The sequence below is a fragment of the Physeter macrocephalus genome, chromosome 18 (assembly GCF_002837175.3).
Source record: "Physeter macrocephalus isolate SW-GA chromosome 18, ASM283717v5, whole genome shotgun sequence".
Lineage (NCBI taxonomy): Eukaryota > Metazoa > Chordata > Mammalia > Artiodactyla > Physeteridae > Physeter > Physeter macrocephalus.
The window spans coordinates 55,105,162-55,126,047 of NC_041231.1; the positions used below are offsets into that span (position 1 = coordinate 55,105,162).

The window sequence follows — 20,886 nt, forward strand, 5'->3', positions numbered from 1 at the left end:
GCAATCCCACTACTGGGCATATACCCTGAGAAAACCATAATTCAAAAAGAGTCATGTACCACAATGTTCATTGCAGCTCTATTTACAATAGCCAGGACATGGAAGCAACCTAAGTGTCCATCAACAGATGAATGGATAAAGAAGATGTGGCACATATATACAATGGAATATTACTCAGCCATAAAAGGAAACGAAATTGAGTTATTTGTAGTGAGGTGGATGGACCTGAAGTCTGTCATGCAGAGTGAAGTAAGTCAGAAAGAGAAAAACAAATACCGTATGCTAACACATATATATGGAATCTCAGAAACAAACATAAAAATGGTCATGAAGAACCTAGGGGCTAGACGGGAATAAAGACACAGACCTACTTGAGAATGGACTTGAGGATACCGGGAGGGGGAAGGGTAAGATGGGACAAAGTGAGAGAGTGGCATGGACATATATACACTACCAAATGTAAAATACATAGCTAGTGGGAAGCAGCCACATAGCACAGGGAGATCAGCTCGGTACTTTGTGACCACCTAGAGGGGTCGGATAGGGAGGGTGGGAGGGAGGGAGACGCCAGAGGGAGGAGATATGGGGATATATGTATATGTATAGCTGATTCACTTTGTTATAAAGCAGAAACTAACACACCATTGTAAAGCAGTTATACTCCAATAAAGATGTTAAAAAAAAAAAAAAGAACCTTGTACGTTTAGCTGTTACCTCCCTATCCCCCACATACGCTAGTCCTAAGTACCACTAATCTACTTTCTATCTATGGATTTGCTTATTCTGGACATTCTTATAAATTGAATCACAGAACATGTAGCCATTTGTGTCTGGTTTTTCACTTATCATAATGTTTTAAGGTTTATCCATATTGTAGCATGTGTCGGTCATTACTATTTATAGCCAAATCATATTTGATTGAATGCATATATCACATTTTGTTTATTCATTCATCAGTTGATGGACATTTGGGCTTTTCCATCTTCAGGCTATAATGAATGATGCGTAATGAACATTGGCATGCAAGCATCTGTTTGCGTCCTGCTTTAATTCGTTTGGGTATATACCTAGGAGTGGAATTATTGGGTCCTCAATGTTTCTGCGCCACCCCCTACACTTTAGGCCTTCTCTTTTTTCTCATGCTTCATAGAGGGATTTTCTTCTTCCCCAGTGGTAGACTGTTGTTGCTTCTTATTCTGTTCTTGCTGGCTGGTTTATGGGTAGTGGGCCTGGTCCAGCTGTTTTCCTGGTCCAGCTTCAGTCTTAGGAACCCTCTGTTCCTGAGTCTTTGGGGTAAGGCTTTATCAGAAATCCTGCCCCTCCTCAGCTGAAACCTTTAATCATCAGAGCCCAGCATGGTTTTTTGCTCCTACCCTTGAAGTAGAAGCCTTTTTTTTTTTTTCTTTTCTCTTTACGTAATAGGTATGAGTTTTTACCTCTGTCTAGAGGGTAACAGCGTTGTCTTTCCCTCAGTAGCTTCAAACTTTCGTTTCTTGTAGGACAAGGAAATGGGAAAGGTTTGTGCTTTTCCTGCAGAGGCAGCTGCTCCCTTCCTACGAGACCTGTAACCACCAAGAGACTTTCTCTTATCTCCTACCCTGTCCTCAGTCTTAATTATGAGTGTCCGGTGGAGGTTTATGGAGAAAGAGCCGGCAAGTTGGTGTGAACTCTCTTTGTGTCTGCAGCTAATAGGGATTCTGTATTTTCATGCTAACCCACACTCAACTATTAACAGTGAGTGGAATATAGCTGAATTCTTTTTACGCACTTGCATCTCAGCTTCATTTTCCATCTGTCCTCTGCCACATGTGACCTTCTGCTTATGTCTCATTCTCCTTGGCACCTGTCTTTCCTAAAGATTTCAACCTAGATGATTATTTTACAACCTTAGCTTTCTGATGAATTCAAGAATAGTTATGGTTTTGTAGATTATTTGGCTTTTTCTTGTTTATAGTGGGAGTGATGGTTTTTTCCAGTTTCTTCATCCCAGACAGAAGCTAGAATTCCTCTGTAATTAAATGTGCTGTTTTGTTTAACTGTTTCATTTAAGAAACATTTCAACATTACAGGAAAGTGACAGGTATAGTCAGTGAACTCCTGTGTACCTTTCACCTAATTTACCAGTTATTAATATTTTGCCAAATATGCTATATCACTATCTTCCTGCATTTGCACGTCATCATTATTATTATTATTATTGAACCATTTGAGAATAAGGTGCCTTACCCTCATGACTGTTCACCCTGAATATTTCAATCTCCTTATTTTTTTAAAAACTTGGTAATATGTGAAGATCTTTATGTCAGCAGTTACATACTGATATTAAAATATGCATCAGTAATTTGTATTCATTAAAATTTCTTTCCATCTGTAGGTGTCATTAATGGGATTGGAAATTTTAAGTGCCTTCGTGGACAGATTATCAACACGATTTAAGTCCTATGTAGCAATGGGTAAGTTAACTTTATTTAAAAATTATTGTAGGGTTTGACATACTTTTTTCTCATAATTTTTAACAGAATTAGTTCTTTGTAAATGCAAAAATGTAATTTTATACAACCCAGAGATTTGCTACTTAGCATTTTAATTTGCCGAACATAAAAGATTTTAAGCCTATTTAAATAAATATGTTCCTTTAAGACAAAAACAAACAAAAGCAAAAAACTTACCAACTATACTGCTAATAGATTTTTACTTTGTATTTTTACATTTTTTACTTATCTTTTACTTTTTTGTAACATATTAATAATTTATAATATAATTCGCAGCACCACTTTTCACTTATGTATGGTGAAGGACCAGGTTTTTCATTGCTAGTCTACTGCAGACCAATATTTTGTAAAATACAATACAAATAAATTACAGCAAAATGAAATGAAAAAAAATACAAGGTTCAGTTTTTTATTGGTAGATTCAACAAATGTATAATTTACTTTGGTCAGATTGTTTCCAAACCTTGTTTTAGAAAAACTCACAATTTCTTTACCACAGGTAGTTTGTAGACTGGTCCTGGGCTGCTGGCCATACTTTGAGCAGCACTTAACTTACAGTGTGTTTGCAGTCCAGAACGATGTGCTAGTGTAAAGCTCTTTGTATAGTAGTTAGATTGAAGAGTTGGCTTTGACTTATCTTTTAAACCTAAGTGACCTTTGTGTGCCTTTTGGAGTGCTTCAGTGAGTGGATTTGGTCCTATTATATAGAAATATATTTAAGGGTAACCTCAGATGTTTGTGATTTCTTTTATGGATTAAGTTAATGCCTCATAATGTATTATCACCCTTATTTTCAAGTTATCTTTGGTCAGCTTCATGTTTGGTATGCCACTAAATTCTGCCAGTTTCTTCTTTTATTTTTATTGTCTATCCTTTCAGCAGAAGCATCTTAGTGACTTTCTCTATCTCTTTTATTGCCTTTTTAATCAGTACCTGGTTCCAATTCAATCTTTGTATGAATATCTTCTGAAAAGATGATTTTTAAGCTGTCAGTATCCTGCATAAAATCCTATGATACATGTTAAAACCTGTGCTCTGCAAACATGTGTTACTTGCTTATGTATTCTCTTAATGTATTTTGAATCATTGTTAGTAAAAATTCATATTTGTAGCTTGTCTTGAAAAATTCGCCAATGTGGCAACCCTGCTCTTCATTTCCACGTGTAAATAAAGGCAGAAGCTCTGTCGTAGCTTCCTTTTTGTCTGGGTCATGAGCTTTCCAATCCATAAGTCCCTCCCATCTCCTCTTGTTTCCTCATAACTGAGAATTTCGGTTATAATACACAGAGGTTTGAATACTGCAGTTCTTAGGTCTGGTTTATTTTTGGCATTTCTGGTACCTCCCTGACTGTGGGCACCTCTGTTTGTCACCCCTGCCCTGTAGTAGCTCCCAGTTATTAGTTGTTACAGACAATATTTTAGACTTGAGAGTAATTCTAGGTATCACGTATCTCACTTATTTTTCAGACACAAGGAGGGCCAGATGGGGCTTGATATACCTACTGACTGTTCATATTGAGGCAGTAGGAGTATTAGGACCAGAACCCTAGTTTGCTGCCTCCCAGGACTGTCCTGTTTTCAAAACTTATTTCTGTTTTTCTGTCTTTGGTGTTTCAGTTCTCTCAGCGTCTATGGCTCTTCTCCACCTCAGCAGCCTTATTTATTTGTGATTGTCAGTAAATACTCTCCACTATTGTTAATCAGAAACTTGCTCACTCTTGTTAGTTCTGGCTTAGCTTGTTTATGCCTCTGCTGTGCTGTTATTTCTTTTTGAAATCCTCTCTTCTTCTCCATGGTACTTCCTTTCTGGGGTTTTTTTGGATTTTTTTTTTTTTTTTTTATGGCTGTGTTGTGTCTTCTTTGCTGTGTGCAGGCTTTCTGTAGTTGCGGCAAGTGGGGACTACTCTTCGTTGTGGTGCGCTGGCTTCTCATTGCGGTGGCTTCTCTTGTTGCAGAACACAGGCTCTAGGAGCGCGGGCTCAGTAGTTGTGGCTCGCGGGCTCTAGAGCGCAGGCTCAGTAGTTGTGGCACATGGGTTTAGTTGCTCCGCAGCATGTGGGATCTTCCCGAACCAGGGCTTGAACCCGTGTCCCCTGCATTAGCAGGCGGATTCTCAACCTCTGCGCCACCAGGGAGGCCCCCTTCCTTTCTGTTTTAATGATTTACTTCCGATTTCAATATCTGGGAGCTTTGCAGATTAATCTCACCATATACTGAATTTTTTTTTACTTCATGATTCTTATACCCGTAAATATTAATAAATTACATTAAGTTGTTTTTGTTGGTTAGTGTTTTTTGTATGTTTCCCACATATCTACATATTCTCATATGTATAACTTTATCTTTTAATCTCCTAACTCTTTCTGGTTATCCCTGTGCATTTACTGTTAGTATTGTTTTCACTTTGAACCCTAAGTGTTGATTATTTTTCGTAGTGAAACCTGAACTTGTTACTACTTGAGAGTCAGTGTGATATAATAGGAAAATTTCATCCCAGTTTTGCTACCATTTCTTGAATGCCCACTTTTTATCCATTTACTGGGCTTCTCTACTTTACATATATGAAAGATTATCCTCAAATAATTATTTCTAATTTGTATGACAGCTCTACAAGAGAGGCTACAGTATATCTGTGTGCTCTTAAAGAGATATAGTACTAGACTAAGAATCCCAGAGTTAGCTTTCTTGTTTTATTCCGTCATAGATCTTAGCCAAACCATTTTAGGAGCCTTTCCATAAAAGGAGGGAATTGAATTAAGTTATGTGCTGAAGGTTTTTTTTGATAATGTAACCTTAGATATATGTAACTTGACGTGAGTGATATTGTTTTCCTTTTGGTACACTTAGGTTATTAACTATCATTACAGATATTTTTTATCTTTTTACATTAAAAGTGAAGTTTTAGGAAAATTGAGGTTCATGTTCAGTTTTAGACAAAGTACCAAAAAAAGTATGGACTCTATTAATGTAATTCTTTAATATATTTAAATTTTCTCTTGTGACTACATGTACCGTGGAAAAATTTAATGTTCAAACCAAAAAAAAAAAATACAGTTTACATTTAACACTGATCACCAACCAAGTTTTCTTTTTCTTTTTTGCTGCACCATGCAGCTTGAGGGATCTTAGTTCCCTGACCAGGGATTAAACCTGCGCCCTAGGCAGTGAAAGCATAGAGTCCAAACCACTGGACCACCAACCCTGGTTTTATGATTCCCCCAAGTCTGGTTTTATGACAACAGTAAAGGATTTCATATTTTACAAATCTTAAACAGATAGTTTTAATCCAAAATGGTTTTGTAGAAAGGGTATTAGAACAGTCAGGATGCCTGGTCATCAGCTTTGCATCTTGTAAAATGGTTTGCATCTTGTACAATGCTAAGAGAATAAAATATGCTAACACCTATGCTTCAGACTTCTTCCATGTTTCACTGTCCAAATTCCAGTCTATGATAGATGTATTTGTTTGTTTATCAAGGTTTTTTTGAGAGTTTACAGAGTGAAAAGCTCTGGTTTGTATTCCCAATAATTATTGATTGCATGTTCATTATCTACAGATCTTTAAGGAATAGTGCTAACACTTCTGAATGGTTATTATGGGCTTGGCCACAGGTGCTTTTTACCAGTTTTACTTTTTCTCTCACTAGTTGTGTGAGGTATAGACCTGGATCCCTCCTTATTTTACAGCCAGAGAAACTTTGAAGTTAGAGAAGTTTACTATCTTGCATAATTAAATAACCAGTAGAGCTAGAAATAAATCTTGTTCTGTTTGACTCCAAGAGTTTACATGTTAAAAAGGAAAAAAATTATGAATTTTTTTGTTTAATTTAATAGCTGTAAATCTTAAGTTTACATAGTGTGAGGTTTTTTGTTTTAGTTGTTTATGTTTTACAAATTTTAGTTTTTAAATTGAAGTGAGCCCTGTTTGGGCCAAAATTTTTTTTTTTTTTTGGCTGCGCCACACGGCATGCAAGATCTGAGTTCCCCAACCAGGGATCGAACCCGTGCCCCCTGCAGTGTAAGCACAGAGTCTTAACCACTGGACCACCAGAGAAGTCCCTTTATTTTCTTTTGGAGTTAAACTCTACCTCTCAGGAATGAAGTGTCTATTTTTTGTTTCATTATTGTTATGTGGTTGTTAACACACACACACACACACACACACACACACACACACACACACACACACACACACACACACACACACACACCACCTCAGTCACAAATAAATGGAAGTAGTTATGACTGTAGCCTAACACTGTGTAGATTACTTAAATCCTGATTTCACTATTTGCTACTTGTGTGACCTTGGTCAAAGTATTTAATCCCTCTGGGCCTTCTCTATCAAACGGGCCTACTCTGTTTCATAGGATTGTTATGAGGATTAAGTGAGATAATTCAGTGCTTAGTACATAATAATATCTAACATTTACTAGTGTTTAGTATTGTCTTCTGTCTGTCAGAAGCTATCAGAATGAGTCCCACAATAGCCAATCCTGTAGATATAGATGAATTTCTCTAGTGTTAATAATACATCTAAGCAAAATGAGAAGGATTTATATTGTTTCAACTGACAGATACTTCAGTTGCCTCATGATTAGGCTTATGATTTTTATGACAAGGACTTTGTTTTCTTACACAATCATTTCCTTGATTAAGCTTAGATTTTTGGATGATCTTTCCATTTTGCATGGTTGGCTTCTCACTCGAATCATTTTCTTCCAGAAGGATATGTTCCTTCTTTCCTTAAATGTTGTTGATTATTATATCAGTTCTGGTTGTTTTGTTATAGACAATGTTAACATTGCAGCATACATTTGCATTACATTACATACACATTTAATTATATGTGTTTATAAATAAACTAGAGACACATTGAATGCTTTCCCAGTGTCCTTCACTCTCTGAGTTGTTTACATATATTTCAGTAATCTTCTGAGGTGAGTACTGCTGCACATATTTATGGGTTGAGGAGATAAAGACAAAAAGATTAGTTTGGTCACACACGTAGTAATACTACACTGAGTGGTAGTGGTAATTTAAGGGATTACAAAAAGGTAATTTTGACTATGAGATGTTTTTGCCCTATGGGCTGACTTTAGAAACCATAACCTCAGTTCAAGCCCCCCTCCCGTTTCCTTCCCCCCACACCCAATAGATGTGATTTCTTTGTGGTGCTTTGTTGATTTATAGTTACAGCAACCTGTTTCATGAAAACTCTCTAAGAATGGACTCTAACCTGCCTTTCCTGCCTCCTTTCATGGAATAGTGTCAAGGTCTTGGACGTAGTAGAGAAAGACCTCAATCCCATGGACCCGTGCTTTGTTTTTGTCATTTGAGTAATATGTTGTACCTATAGAATAATACATATCGAGCATGTACAATTTAAAGAATAACTGTAAAACCAACACCTGCCTGTGCCCAGGTCAAAGAACTAGAGCTCTGCCAGTTCCTTATATGCTCCCTGTGCATTTCCTGATGACACCTCCCACCCTCTACCAGAGATGACTGCTGTCCTGACCTTTGGGATAATCGCTCCCTGTTGGTCTGTAGAGCTTAACCGTCTATATGTATCTCTAAACAGAATAATATTAAGTTTTGCCTGTTTTTTGAACATTATTATTATAAGTGGATGTCATACTGTATGTATTCTTTTGAAACTTGCTTCTCATTTATTTTTGATTGGACTCATGAGTAAAGAACTTGAAACAATTTGCTTACCTTATAACTTTTCACTTATGGAAATAATTGGTGTTTGTAATTTTGTAAAATACAGTTTATAATGGAGATGAATTATAAATATTTATTCTTTTCCCCCTTAATTTCTCTAGTTATTGTAGCTTTAATAGACAGAATGGGAGATGCCAAAGACAAGGTTCGAGATGAAGCTCAGACTCTGATACTGAAGTTAATGGATCAAGTAGCACCACCTATGGTAGGCCTACATTTTAGAATTCAGATTTTGCTAATTAATGATTAAATAACAGTAAAGATAGATGGTAATCACTGCAAGTCAGTAAAACCCCAGGGACATAAAAGCTAAAATTTTAAACAGTAAATTATTGCTAATGCTTTAAAGAAGTTGAAATTTAAGATAAAGTGTCAATATTTAATTTTTTGATTTTTTTGCTTTCCTTTTTCTTATTTTTCTATTCTTTAATGCTTTTTCAAAAAGCTAACTCATAGATCTAAGTGATTTGACAATGTACTGATTATACTATTTGTTAGGATTTTCTGGTTTTTGCTACCTACAAACAATACAATGTTCAGTGAGAAAGCTTATTTTGAGAACTACTGAATGTTATATGAATTTCTGCAACTCTTACTGAAACAAGGAGAAAATTTCTAATTTTAACAGATGGTTACTAATTATATAAGGCATATATTAGATGATGGTGACCTGTGTTTTATGAATATGGTAGAAAAAAATTGCCCTTACGGACGTATTTTGAAAGAGGAGTAAAAATAAATTGACACATAAACAAAGATTTAAAGAGTAGCTCATGTCGGGGGCTTCCCTGGTGGCGCAGTGGTTGAGAATCCGCCTGCCAAGGCAGGGGACACGGGTTCGAGCCCTGGTCCAGGAAGATCCCACATGCCGCAAAGCGCCTAAGCCCGTGCGCCACAACTACTGAGCCCATGTGCCGCAACTACTGAAGCCCACATGCCTAGAGCCCGTGCTCCGCAACAAAAGAAGACACCACAATGAGAAGCCTGTGCACCACAACAAAGAGTAGCCCCCGCTCGCCACAACTAGAGAAAGCCCTTGCGCAGCAACGAAGACCCATTGAAGCCAAAAATAAATAAATAAATTTATTTTTAAAAAAATAAAAAAGAGTAGCTCATGTTAAGTGGGAAAAAAATCAGAATTTACAAAATATAGTGATACTATGTGTTATCATTTAAAATACAGTTTAAGAATTGTATTACATATGTTTTATAAAAAATCCAAATAGTAGTGAAAGTAAACTTCCTCAGATTTTTTATACTGTAGAGTATAAAGATATGTATATAATCCTTATAATTTAATGGGTATCCTTTGACACTTGCTTAGCAGTTCAAATTTTAACTTGTTTTTGACATGCTGTTATTTTGAGTGCTGTAAAGAGCATCCTTGTACATGTGTCTTTGGACATAAATGTAATTATAGAACAGAGTTCCAGAGACAGTGTTGCTGGATCAGGTTGTTCACATTTAAGACTTTTTTGGTAAACTGACAAGTTACCCTCCAGAAAGTTTGGCAGAGGGAGATAATATTAGTAGAACTAAAATAGAGTCCAGGGAGAATAGAGTCCAGGAGTAGGGGTTTGTGTGTATGTGTGAGAGTATGTGTGTATGTACACATTAATTTAGTAAATGGTAAGGGTGGTGTTTCTTAAATGTGGAGAAAGCATTGATTGGGACAATTGGCTATATGTTTAGAAAAAGTTGAATTTCTTCTTATAACAAACCCATATATTTGTTTTAGATTGTTTGTATAGGTTTATCTATGCTTTTTTTAAAAAAAAAGATTATAGTGGATAACAATAGAATGATTATGTTTCTGTATTTGGATCCAGTGTTAAAAGGAAAAAAACCCCTGAATTATAAAAAACTGAAAAAGCCTGTTCCATGTGACAGTCTGTACTAGTTGCTAGGCAACATTGGACCTTTTAAATGCTTACAATACTACTAGGCTTATAATGGTAACATTGTTATTGACGGTTTCTAAAGTTTAGAAGAAATTATATGTCGTTGTAAATTTTAAGGTTTTTAAATGTTGGACACAGTTTTTCTGAGAATAATTGAAATCTAAAGTGAAAGATATAAAATAAAAATTAAAAATGTGATTAAGATATTTAAAAATGGGTGAGAGCAGCATCAGTGCAAATTTGGCTTAGAAAAACTTGTAGAGAAATCTGTGGGAAAATTTAGCTACCAATAAAGTTGGTAGTACAGTTGAGAATAGATAAAAGATTATAACATGAGTAATTTAATTTTTTGTTATACATGTTTACTTTTCTTTCAAATAGTACATTTGGGAACAGTTGGCTTCTGGTTTTAAGCACAAGAATTTTCGATCTCGAGAAGGCGTGTGTCTGTGTCTTATTGAAACATTAAACATGTAAGTTTTATGATTACTGGAGTATGTTTTTCATTTTTCTAAAAAAAAAAGCAAAATCCATTTCACAAAGCTCAAGGAAAGCTATGGAAATAACAAATTTTAAATAGTTATTAATTTATCTCTGGCACCAGAGTTTTTTTATTTGATAGCTTTAACTGTTAATTTTTTTTATGTATGTTGTTATCTTTCATGTTGTTAATTTAAAATTATTAGTCATTGATAAGAAGAGTTTCTTTTTTTCTCTTTAGTATGTTAATAGTTGCCACCCAAATAGATGGTCATATAACAAATGTGCTGATATAACTTAGGATCTACCTCTGTTCTGGACCCAGTTTGGAAGTTTTTTAAACTCAGTGGTATTTCAACAATTGTAGCCATTTTCCCCAGCCCCCTTTTGCCAGTTGGCCCTAGGTTTTCTAGAGCAGTGCAGGTGGTTACCAAAATCATAGACTGAATAAGATTCCCCCAGGTAACCAGACAGTGAAGCTGACAGCAGTGTGCAGAGCTCTGACAGCATAGATGCCACAGAGCTCAGAACTCCAGCCTGAAGAAATTGTAAACTAGGGCTTTTGTTCTCTTTCTGGATTATTTTTTCAAGTTCTGTGCAACAAGATAGGTAATATATAGTAGCTTTCAACTTTTTTGTAGTGTTACTTCCTTTTCTCTAACTATACCTTCATTTTATTTTCTTTTACTCCTCTATGGTCCTTTCTGCCATCTAGAGCTTGTAAGTGCATTCAGTCTGCACAACTTTCATAGTTTTTGGCTGTCTTGTCATTTGCTTTCAACCCATGACCTCATCAAAATATTAATAAGCATAAATAAAGATCTTTTAATTTACTTATTGTACTGGAATGCAAATTTGTTTGAGACCCAGAGTCTAAAAAAACAGTATTTTAATGCAAAAACTCAGATTTTGTAAGTGATTGATAGGTTGCTAGGTTTAAGAGTGCCATTGGTTGAACATTTTGCTCTGCTGGATCATGTGTTGACAGTTTTCATTGTCAGTCATGATTATTCAATTTTACATATCTCACATTGTTTAGAATTAGGTTTTGCTTGTGTCTCATATCCTTCATATTTTAATGATGTGTGCCCATGCTATCCACCATATTTGTCTTATTGAGACAGATAAAAGTATAAGGATATTTTGTTTACTGTTTGATTAAAACCAAATTCTCTTTATTTTTTTTTCAAATTATATTTAGTTTTGGGGCTCAGCCGCTAGTCCTCAGCAAGTTGGTACCACATTTGTGTATCCTATTTGGAGATTCCAACAGTCAGGTAAAATTTTATCTACATTTAAGCACTGACTAATTTTTTAGCCACCTCTTATTTTCTAATGCTCTTATTCCATTTTTAAAAAGAAGGGAGAGGGTGGAGGGGGGTGGTAAAATCAAGATTCCACTTCATTTTTTCCTTTTAAAGTCTACCACATTTAGTTTTTAAGAATACATTATATTCACAAACGTAGCTTAAGTTTGTTAGCTGTTTGGCTAGTATTAAGGATAGATGGGACTTAAAGGATAGTTTTTGAGTTTGAAAGATTGAGTAACAAAGAACCTGAATTTCCTTCTCTAGTCCTCCTGTAAGCTAATTGTGAGGGCAGACTGTCAGCTTCCTTTTCATTCCTGCATAACAACTTTTGCAACAGTCATAACCCTGTTTGTGCCAGTGGTATATCACTTGTTGGAAATTTCATTCCCTGAGCTTCAAATACTATAGGCATAATACAGGGGTGTGTTCTGGACCTTGTCCTTTGTGGTGGAGTTGAATCTTGGCTGTAATCCTTTTGGCACAGCTTGGGCATTTGGAATGACCCTGGATATTTCCCTGCTTTTAGGCCCTAGCTCCGCCTCTAGAGGTTTGCAGAGAGTTCTGCTGTCTCTTCATTTGCCCTTCGACAGTGAGCTATGCAAAGGAACTAAAAGCTGTCTTCCACATTCCTGTATTTAGGCCACATTTATTTTTTCTTTTAATTGTGGTAAAATATTCACAACATAAAATTTACCATTTCAGCCTTTTTAAAGTGTACAGTTCATTGGCAGTAAGTACACTGACATTGTTGTGCAGCCATCACCACCACCCATCTCCAGAACTTTTTCATCTTCCCAAGCTGAAGCTCTCTTCCCATTAAACAATAACTCCTCATTTCCCCTAGTCCTTCAGCTCTTGGTGGCCACGTTTTACTTTCTCTGTAAATAAATTTGACTACTCATAAACGTGGAACCATACAGTATTTGTCCTTTTGTATCTGGCATATTTCACTTAGCATAATGTCTTCACGGTTCATCCATGTTGTAGCATGTGTCAGAATTTCCCTCCATTCCTGTTTAAGGCTGAATAATATACCATTGTGTGTATATACCACATCTTGTTTATCCATTCATCCATGGATAGACATTTGGATTGTTTCCACCTTTTGGCTATTGTGAATAATGATGCTGTGCACATTGGTGTATAATTATCTGTTTGCATTCAGGCCACATTCTTGAAAGGCAGTTTTATTCTACGAAAATATGTTAACCATGATAATGATTTGTACTCATATAGTTATTATCAGTTCTTTATACAATATTATTACAAATAGAAGATTTTTTAAAAGCCACATTTATTTACATGTTTCTTAGATTTCTGTAAAACTTTTACAAGGTTTCTCTAGAGGTTTCTTGGCAGGTCGTCTTGGTTTTTGTTAATGACCTGCCATAATCTCCCAGGGGTTTAGAGGCATCAAAACCAACTTGGAGCTTCAAGTTGGTCTGTGAATTTAATGTTACCTTGAGGTGAAGTATTTTATTGTGTGTCTCATGTAAGTTTTTAAAGTTCTGAATTATTTGGCAGGTTAGAGATGCTGCAATATTGGCTGTGGTGGAGATTTATAGACATGTGGGAGAGAAAGTGAGAATGGACCTTTATAAGAGAGGAATTCCCCTTGCTAGGTAAGTCTTGCTAAATTTATTTTTTTGCCAATGGTTTTAAAGGTTTTAATTTCACATGCTTATTTAAAATAGGTTCAATTTTCTGGAATGCTTTAATATTCAAAAGATATAAAAGGACATGTAGGTTATTACTGTTTTAAAAATTCTTAAGATTCTATACTGTTCTAGACAGGATAGTATAATGAACCTCATGTAACTATTATCCATCTTCAATAACTAACTTGTGGAAAGTTTTGTTTGTTACACCTTTACCTACTTACTCTTGTCCTGTATTATTTTCAAGCAAATCCAACTCATAACATTTCATCTGTAATTATTAAATATATTTCTTTTTATTTTATTTTTAAATTTTTTTTCACTGAAGTATAGTTGATTTACAGTGTTTCAGGTTTACAGCAAAGTGATTTAGTTTATATGCATATATATACATGTATATAATCTTTTTCAGATTCTGTGCCATTATAGGTTATTACAAGGGATTGAATATAATTCCCTGTGCTATACAGTAGGTCCTTTTTGTTATTCATTATATTTCTAAAGGGAAAAAAATTTTTTTTTCCAATCACAACCACAATGCAATTATCACACCTTACATTTTTTTGCAAATAATTCTGTAATATCAAATATCCAGTTAGGGTTCAAATTTTCATAAATGTCATAATGTTTTATAAATGTTGTATGTATATATTTTAACAGCTTGTTTGAATCAGTATACAGATAAAGTCCAACAGTTAGTTGATATGTATTACAAGCCTGTTTAAATCTTTGTGTACCCCCAAATACTTTTTCCCTTGTGTTTTATTTATTGAATAAGTTGGGTAGTTTACCCTGAAAGGTTTCCCATATCCTGGATATTACTAATTCTTTTCCTGTGGTGTGGTTTAATGTGTTCTTCTGTCTTTATATCCTGTAAATTGGTAGTTGGATCTATAGGCTTGATCAGATTTTCGGTGGGGGGTGGCAGGAGGAGCAAGACTACTTCATAGGTGGTGGTGTGTTCTATTTACATAAGTCTCATCAGATCTGGCTGCCTCTCTTACCACGTAGATTATTTCCAGTATGAATTATTTTTTAGGTAATAAGGTCGTCTAAAAAATATGCATTTTGTTTACTTATTTATTCATTTGCTTTCTACTTCCAGGGTTAACAAGAATTTTATTTGAATAAATTCTGTATCATTTAATGAAAGAAATGGTATTAACGTATATTGATATATTTTGTGAGTGTATGTATATATGTTACATTATATATTTTTAAATTTATATTGAGATTATGTTTTTTTAAAGTATTTAGAATTTTTGTTCAATTTTGACATTCATACAGAATAGTGCATAAATTGTAAGTATGCAGCTCTGTAAGTTATCACAAAGTGAATACACACATGTATCTCCCACACAGGTGAAGAAGTAGAACATTACAAGATTCCAGAATCCTCCCCAAATCTTTCTTAATCCTTGTCTTTTCTCTCCTTCCCAGAAGTAACCATAATCCTGACTCTATCACCATACGTTAGTTTTGCCTCTGTTTGAATTTTATATAAATGGAATCATATAGTGTATACTTTTTGTGTCTTGTTTCTTTCAGTTAACATTATCTCTTTAAGATTCATTTGGGTTGTTGGATCCAGCTATAGTTGTTCATTTTCATTGCCTTATAGTTCTCCTTTGAATGAGGAGGTCATACTTTATGAATCCATACTGTTGATGGACTTCTGAGTTGTTTTCATTTTTTAGCATTTATGAATTAATGTTGTTAGAAACATTCTTATGCATGTCTTTTGGTATACTTACGTATTTGTTCTCTTGGAATATATTTGAATGGAATTGCTGGGCCATAGGGTATGTTTACCTTTAGTTGATATTCATAGACAGTTTTCCAGAGTGGCTGGAATATTGGATGATTTCATTTATATGAAATGGCCAGATATGGCAAATCTATAGAAAGGAAGTTAGATTAATGGTTGCGTAGGACTGAGGAAATTGGGAGAAATGGGGAGTGACTGCTAATGGGTACAGGGTTGTTTTTTGGGATGATGATGATGTTCTGAAATTGTGTACATCTCTGGTTTTATATTAAAAACCATTGAATTGTGCACTTTAAAGGGGTGAATTATATGGTATGAGTTTTATCTCAATAATTGGCTGTTATAAAAAAAGATAAGTTCTGAGATACCTAATTACCTCTTTCATATTGTACTTGCGATTTATTATTATGACTCTAAACTTAAATATGGACTTTGGATAGAGTTGCTTTTCCAATTTTATCCTAGTGCTTTACTGTTCTCTATCCTATCCTGAATCAGAACCTTCCAGAGCTTTACAGGCCTCTATTCTTTGGCCTCCTAAGTTGTGTTTTGGGTATTCCAGCCTCTGTTGTATTTGCCTTCTGTTGAATTTCCTAAATTCTTTTTCTTCCTGAATTACTTAAGAGATCCCAGTCTCTTCTTTCTACTCTTACATTGTTCCTTTCCTCCTTTTCCATCAGATTATATGTGTAATGATTCTCCATTATGAATAAGCTTGTTTTTCTAAATAGCTGTATTATTATTTTATAATAGCTTTTTATTATTTCTTTTTCCTTTCTTTCTCCCTGTTACTGTTATATTTGCCTGGTCTTTCAGTTGACCCCTCTTCCCATTAAAGTTGCCTGTATCTGCATTCCTTGCTGTATATTTTATCTGTCCCACCTCAATTCCTTACCAACCGTCTTTTCTCTCAGAGCTTCCAGCCCTTAGTTTCCTACTCCCTTTTTGCTACTGAATAGCTAGCTGAGTGTTAATTTCATGCTTCTTAACATCTTGTTCTGCATTTTTCCCAGAGAGCTTTCCTAAATCCTCTCCTTTCTGTTTCTGGGCTGTCTGGTCTTCATTCTGAAGTCCCATCTTCCAATTCCAGTTTTCCCTCCCCTGTCTCATCTTGTCCATCTTGTCTCTGGGCAGCCTGTCTAGTGTCTGCTCAATTCTCTGGAAGGTAACTACTTTGTAGGATGAAGGGACCTGTATCTTTTGACTGCAGTGCTTTCAAATGTGTGAATATTTGTTGAATTTAATGGGGGTAAGAGCTGAGGTTAAGGTTTAGAAATTCCATTATAATGAATTCCTAGAAGGTTTTCAACTAAAAAAAAATTTTTTAGACCAAGCAGTATTTTCATCCTCAATTTACAAGTAAAAAAATGACAGGATGTGGACCAAGGCTTAACTAAGGTTTTAGAAGTGAAATCATGACAGAACCATTGATGTGAGAAAAACATTTGGCAATTAACGACTTAACCCAAATCTCTAAGTTATAATTTAAGAATCATAGTGGGACTTACCTGGTGGCACAGTGGTTAAGAATCCGCCTGCCACTGCAGGGGACACAGATTCGAGCCCTGGTCCAGGAAGATCCCACATGCCACAGAGCAATTAATCCCGTGTGCCACAACTACTGAGCCTGCGCTCTAGAGCCCGCGTGCCACAACTGCTGCAGCCCGCGCGCCTAGAGCCCATGCTCCACAACAAGAGAAGCCACTGCTATGAGAAGCCTGTGCACCGCAATGAAGAGTAGCCCCAGCTCGCCACAACTAGAGAAAGCCTGTGTGCAGCAACAAAGACCTAATGCAGCCATAAATAAATAAATAAATTTAAGAAAAAAGAATAAATCATAGCATGATATAATATTGGAAAGTAAAAAATAGTGCTGTCAGCATGATCCCATGATCATGGTCTGAAAAAAAATTATATATAAATATAAAACATCGGAAAGCGTGCAGTTAAGTAAGTTCTCTGGATGGTGGGATTGTGGTTTTTTTCTTTGTTCCTGTTTATATTTCCTAATTTTCTTCTATAATGAGTATACATTGCTTTTGTAATAAGAAACACTTTTTTTAAAAAAAGTGATAGTAGAAGTGTATTATTCTGAATATAAAATCAGAAGTGCTAATAGAATTGCTGTTGAATTAAAATAGGTTAACAGGAAAAACATCAGATTATCAGTCATATCAGCATCACTTTAATTTCTGACATATTTCATTGTTTTTATGTTTGCCTTAAGTTTCCTTAGCATGATTTTTATGTACTTTTAAAAAATGTCTTGGTTACTGAGTAGATTCATTATAAGGTTGGAACTAAAGTATTGGGTTGGCCAAAAAGTGCCTTTGGTTTTTAAGTAAAAATAAAAGACACGTTTTTCATTTTCACCAAGAACTTTATTGAACAGCGTACTCACCCTTTTGTTCCACTACCTTCTGCCATTTTTCAGGCAACTTCATAATTCCATCTTGCCAAAACTTTTTATCTTTTTGAGCAAAGAACTGTTCCAGGTGCCTTTTGCAGTCTTCCAGGGAGTGGAAATTTTTTCTATAAAGAGAATTTTGTAAAGACCTAAATAAATGAAAATCCAAAGGTGCAATGTCTGGTGAATACAGCAGATGAATCAGAACTTCCCAGCCAAGCTGTAACAGTTTTTGCCTAGTCATCAAAGAAACATGCCGTCTTATGTTATCCTGATGGAAGATCATGTGTTTTCTTTTGTCGCTTTTCGTCGAGTGCTGCTTTCAGTTGGTCTAATTGGGAGCAGTACTCGTTGGAATTAACCGTTTGGTTTTCTGGAAGGAGCTCATAACATAAGACTCCCTTCCAGTCCCACCATATACACAGCATCACCTTCTTTGGATGAAGACCGGCCTTTGGTGTGGTTGTTGGTGGTTCATTTTACTTGTCCACGATCTCTTCCATTCCACATTATTGTACAGTATCCACTTGCCATCGCCCATCACAATTTGTTTTAAAAATGGAACGTTTTCATTACGTTTAAGTAGAGAATCGCGTGCAGAAATACGGTCAAGAAGGTTTTTTTCGCTTAACTCATGTGAAACGCAGATATAAAAGTGATTAACATAATCAAACTGGTACAAATGATTTTCAGTGCTTGATTTGGATATTTTGAGTATGTCAGCTATCTCCTGTGTTGAGAACAATGTTGATTGGTCTCAATTAATGTCTCGATTTGATCGCTGTCAACTTCAACTGGTCTGCCTGACTGTGGAGCATAGTTCAATAAGAAATCTCCCGCATGAAACTTCGCAAACCACTTTTGACACGTTCGATCAGTCACAGCACCTTCTCCATATACTGCCCAAATCTTTTTTTTGCATCTCGGTTGCGTTTTTACTTTCTTGAAATAATAAAGCATAATATGCCAAAAATGTTGCTTTTTTGTCTTCCATCTTCAGTGTTAAAATGGCTACACAAAAATTCACCAATTTTGATGTCTTTTTTTAAATGCACGCTGGTATAACAGCTGTCACATACAGTCTAACAAAATTGTTTTGAATGACGTTAAAAACAACTAAGTGCTACTAGAGCCATCGTATGGAAAAAACCGAATGAACCTTTTGGCCAACCCAATATTTTTGATGGGTTTGGGGAAATAATTTTACGATGAAAATATGAAACTGCTTTGTGTGAAAGTTATCTTTTTTTAAAAACTGAGGTATAGTTGATGGTACAATATTATATAAGTTTCGGGGGTACAACACAGTGATTCACAATTTTTAAAGGTTATATTCCATTTATGGTTATAAAATATTGGCTATATTCCCTGTGTTGTACTATATATCCTTGTAGCTTATTTATTTCATACATCGTAAACCCCTACCCTTGAAGGTTACCTTTTCACATATATACCTGCGAGTGTGTAGAGTGCTACCTGTGTTTGACTGCTTTGCTCTACTGAAGAGATGCATTTTGTGTCTGCTTTCAATGAGTTAATTGTAAAAGAGAGTTGTATAGAGCTAACTGAATCCTTGGAATTGTTTTTTCTCAGGGAGATGGTGAAGGAAATTGTTTCTAATTAAAACTGTATGTAAAACAAACAAAATTTATTCTTTATTCCCAGATTAGAAATGATACTTGGCAAATTTGATGAAGTGCAAAATTCAGGTGGTATGATTTTGAGTGCCTGCAAAGGTAAGAATAATTAAGTTATTCCAGTTCTCAAACATTTCTAAGATGATTTAGCAAAGTTTTAGACACTAAAATATGTCTTCAAGTCAACTATTATATCACTGATTCAGCAGATTTGACTTTGTGGCTTAAAACTTGTTTAGGATAACAAAGTCTTTACATCCTGCTGATCATTACCTATCCTCTGACTCTTTTGGAGTAAGTGAAAATTTAATAATGGGTTAATTGTGTAAAATGATACTATTCTTTTGCCTTATATTTGGTATCTTCTGAGTTGAAGATATGATGACCCTCTTGCCTTCTATGTTCCGTGCACAAAATGTGTTTTTTACTCCCAGAGTAATTGTGTTTTTTTAAAATTTATTTTTTTAATTGAAGTATAGTTGATTTACAGAGTTGCGTTAATTTCTGCTGTATAGCACAGTGACTCAGTATATACATATATGCTTTTTTTTTTGGCTGCGTTGGGTCTTTGTTGCTGCGCACGGGCTTTCTCTAATTGCGTTGAGTGGGGGCTACTCTTCACTGTGGTGCACGGACTTCTTATTGTGGTGGCTTCTCTTGTTACGGAGCACAGGCTCTAGGCGCATGGGCTTCAGTAGTTGTGGCATGTGAGCTCAGTAGTTGTGGCTCGCGGGTTCTAGAGCACAGCCTCAATAGTTGTGGCGCACGGGCTTAGTTGCTCCGCGGCATGTGGGATCTTCCCGGACCAGGGCTCGAACCCGTGTCCCCTGCATTGGCAGGAGGATTCTTAACCACTGAGCCACCAGGGAAGTCCTCTACATTCTTTCTTTTCTTTTCCATGATGGTTTATCCCAGGATATTGAATATAGTTCCCTGTGCTATACAGTAGGACCTTGTTGTTTATTCATTCCATATATAATAGTTTTCATCTATTAACCCCAACTTCCCAATCCATCCCTTCCCCACCTCCCCTCCCCCTTTGTAACCACAAGTCTGTTCTCTCTGTCTGTGAGTCTGTTTCTGTTTCATAGATAGGTTCATTTGTGCCATATTTTAGATTCCACATATAAGTGATATCATATGGTATTTGTCTTTCTCTTTCTGACTTCACTTAGTATGATAATCTATAGTTGCATCCGTGTTGCTGCAAATGGCATTATTTCGTTCATTTTATGGCTGAGTAGTATTCCATTGTATATATGTACCACATCTTCTTTATCCATTCACCTGTCGATGGACATTTAGGTTGCTTTCATTGTAGACTTTTTAATGATGGCCATTCTGACTGTTGTGAGGTGGTACCTCATTGTAGTTTTGATTTGCATTTCTCTAATAATTAGTGATGTTGAGCATCTTTTCATGTGCCTCTTGGCCATCTGTATTGTATGTCTTCTTTAGAGAAATATCTGTTTAGGTCTTCTGCCCATTTTTCGATTGGGTTTT

At 35.6% G+C, this 20,886-nt stretch overlaps 1 protein-coding gene across 14 annotated transcripts in view; it reads left to right on the forward strand.

The window, feature by feature from the left end:
* Positions 1–20,886, forward strand: part of CLASP2 (cytoplasmic linker associated protein 2) — a 180,249-nt gene that overhangs the window by 13,026 nt on the left and 146,337 nt on the right. For all 14 annotated transcript variants that reach the window (XM_055079794.1, XM_055079797.1, XM_055079795.1 and 11 more), the window contains exons 2-7: positions 2,375–2,453; positions 8,324–8,427; positions 10,505–10,596; positions 11,805–11,880; positions 13,438–13,535; positions 19,412–19,482. In XM_055079794.1, coding sequence (XP_054935769.1) covers positions 2,375–2,453; positions 8,324–8,427; positions 10,505–10,596; positions 11,805–11,880; positions 13,438–13,535; positions 19,412–19,482 — 520 coding nt within the window. The remainder of the gene's footprint in view (positions 1–2,374; positions 2,454–8,323; positions 8,428–10,504; positions 10,597–11,804; positions 11,881–13,437; positions 13,536–19,411; positions 19,483–20,886) is intronic.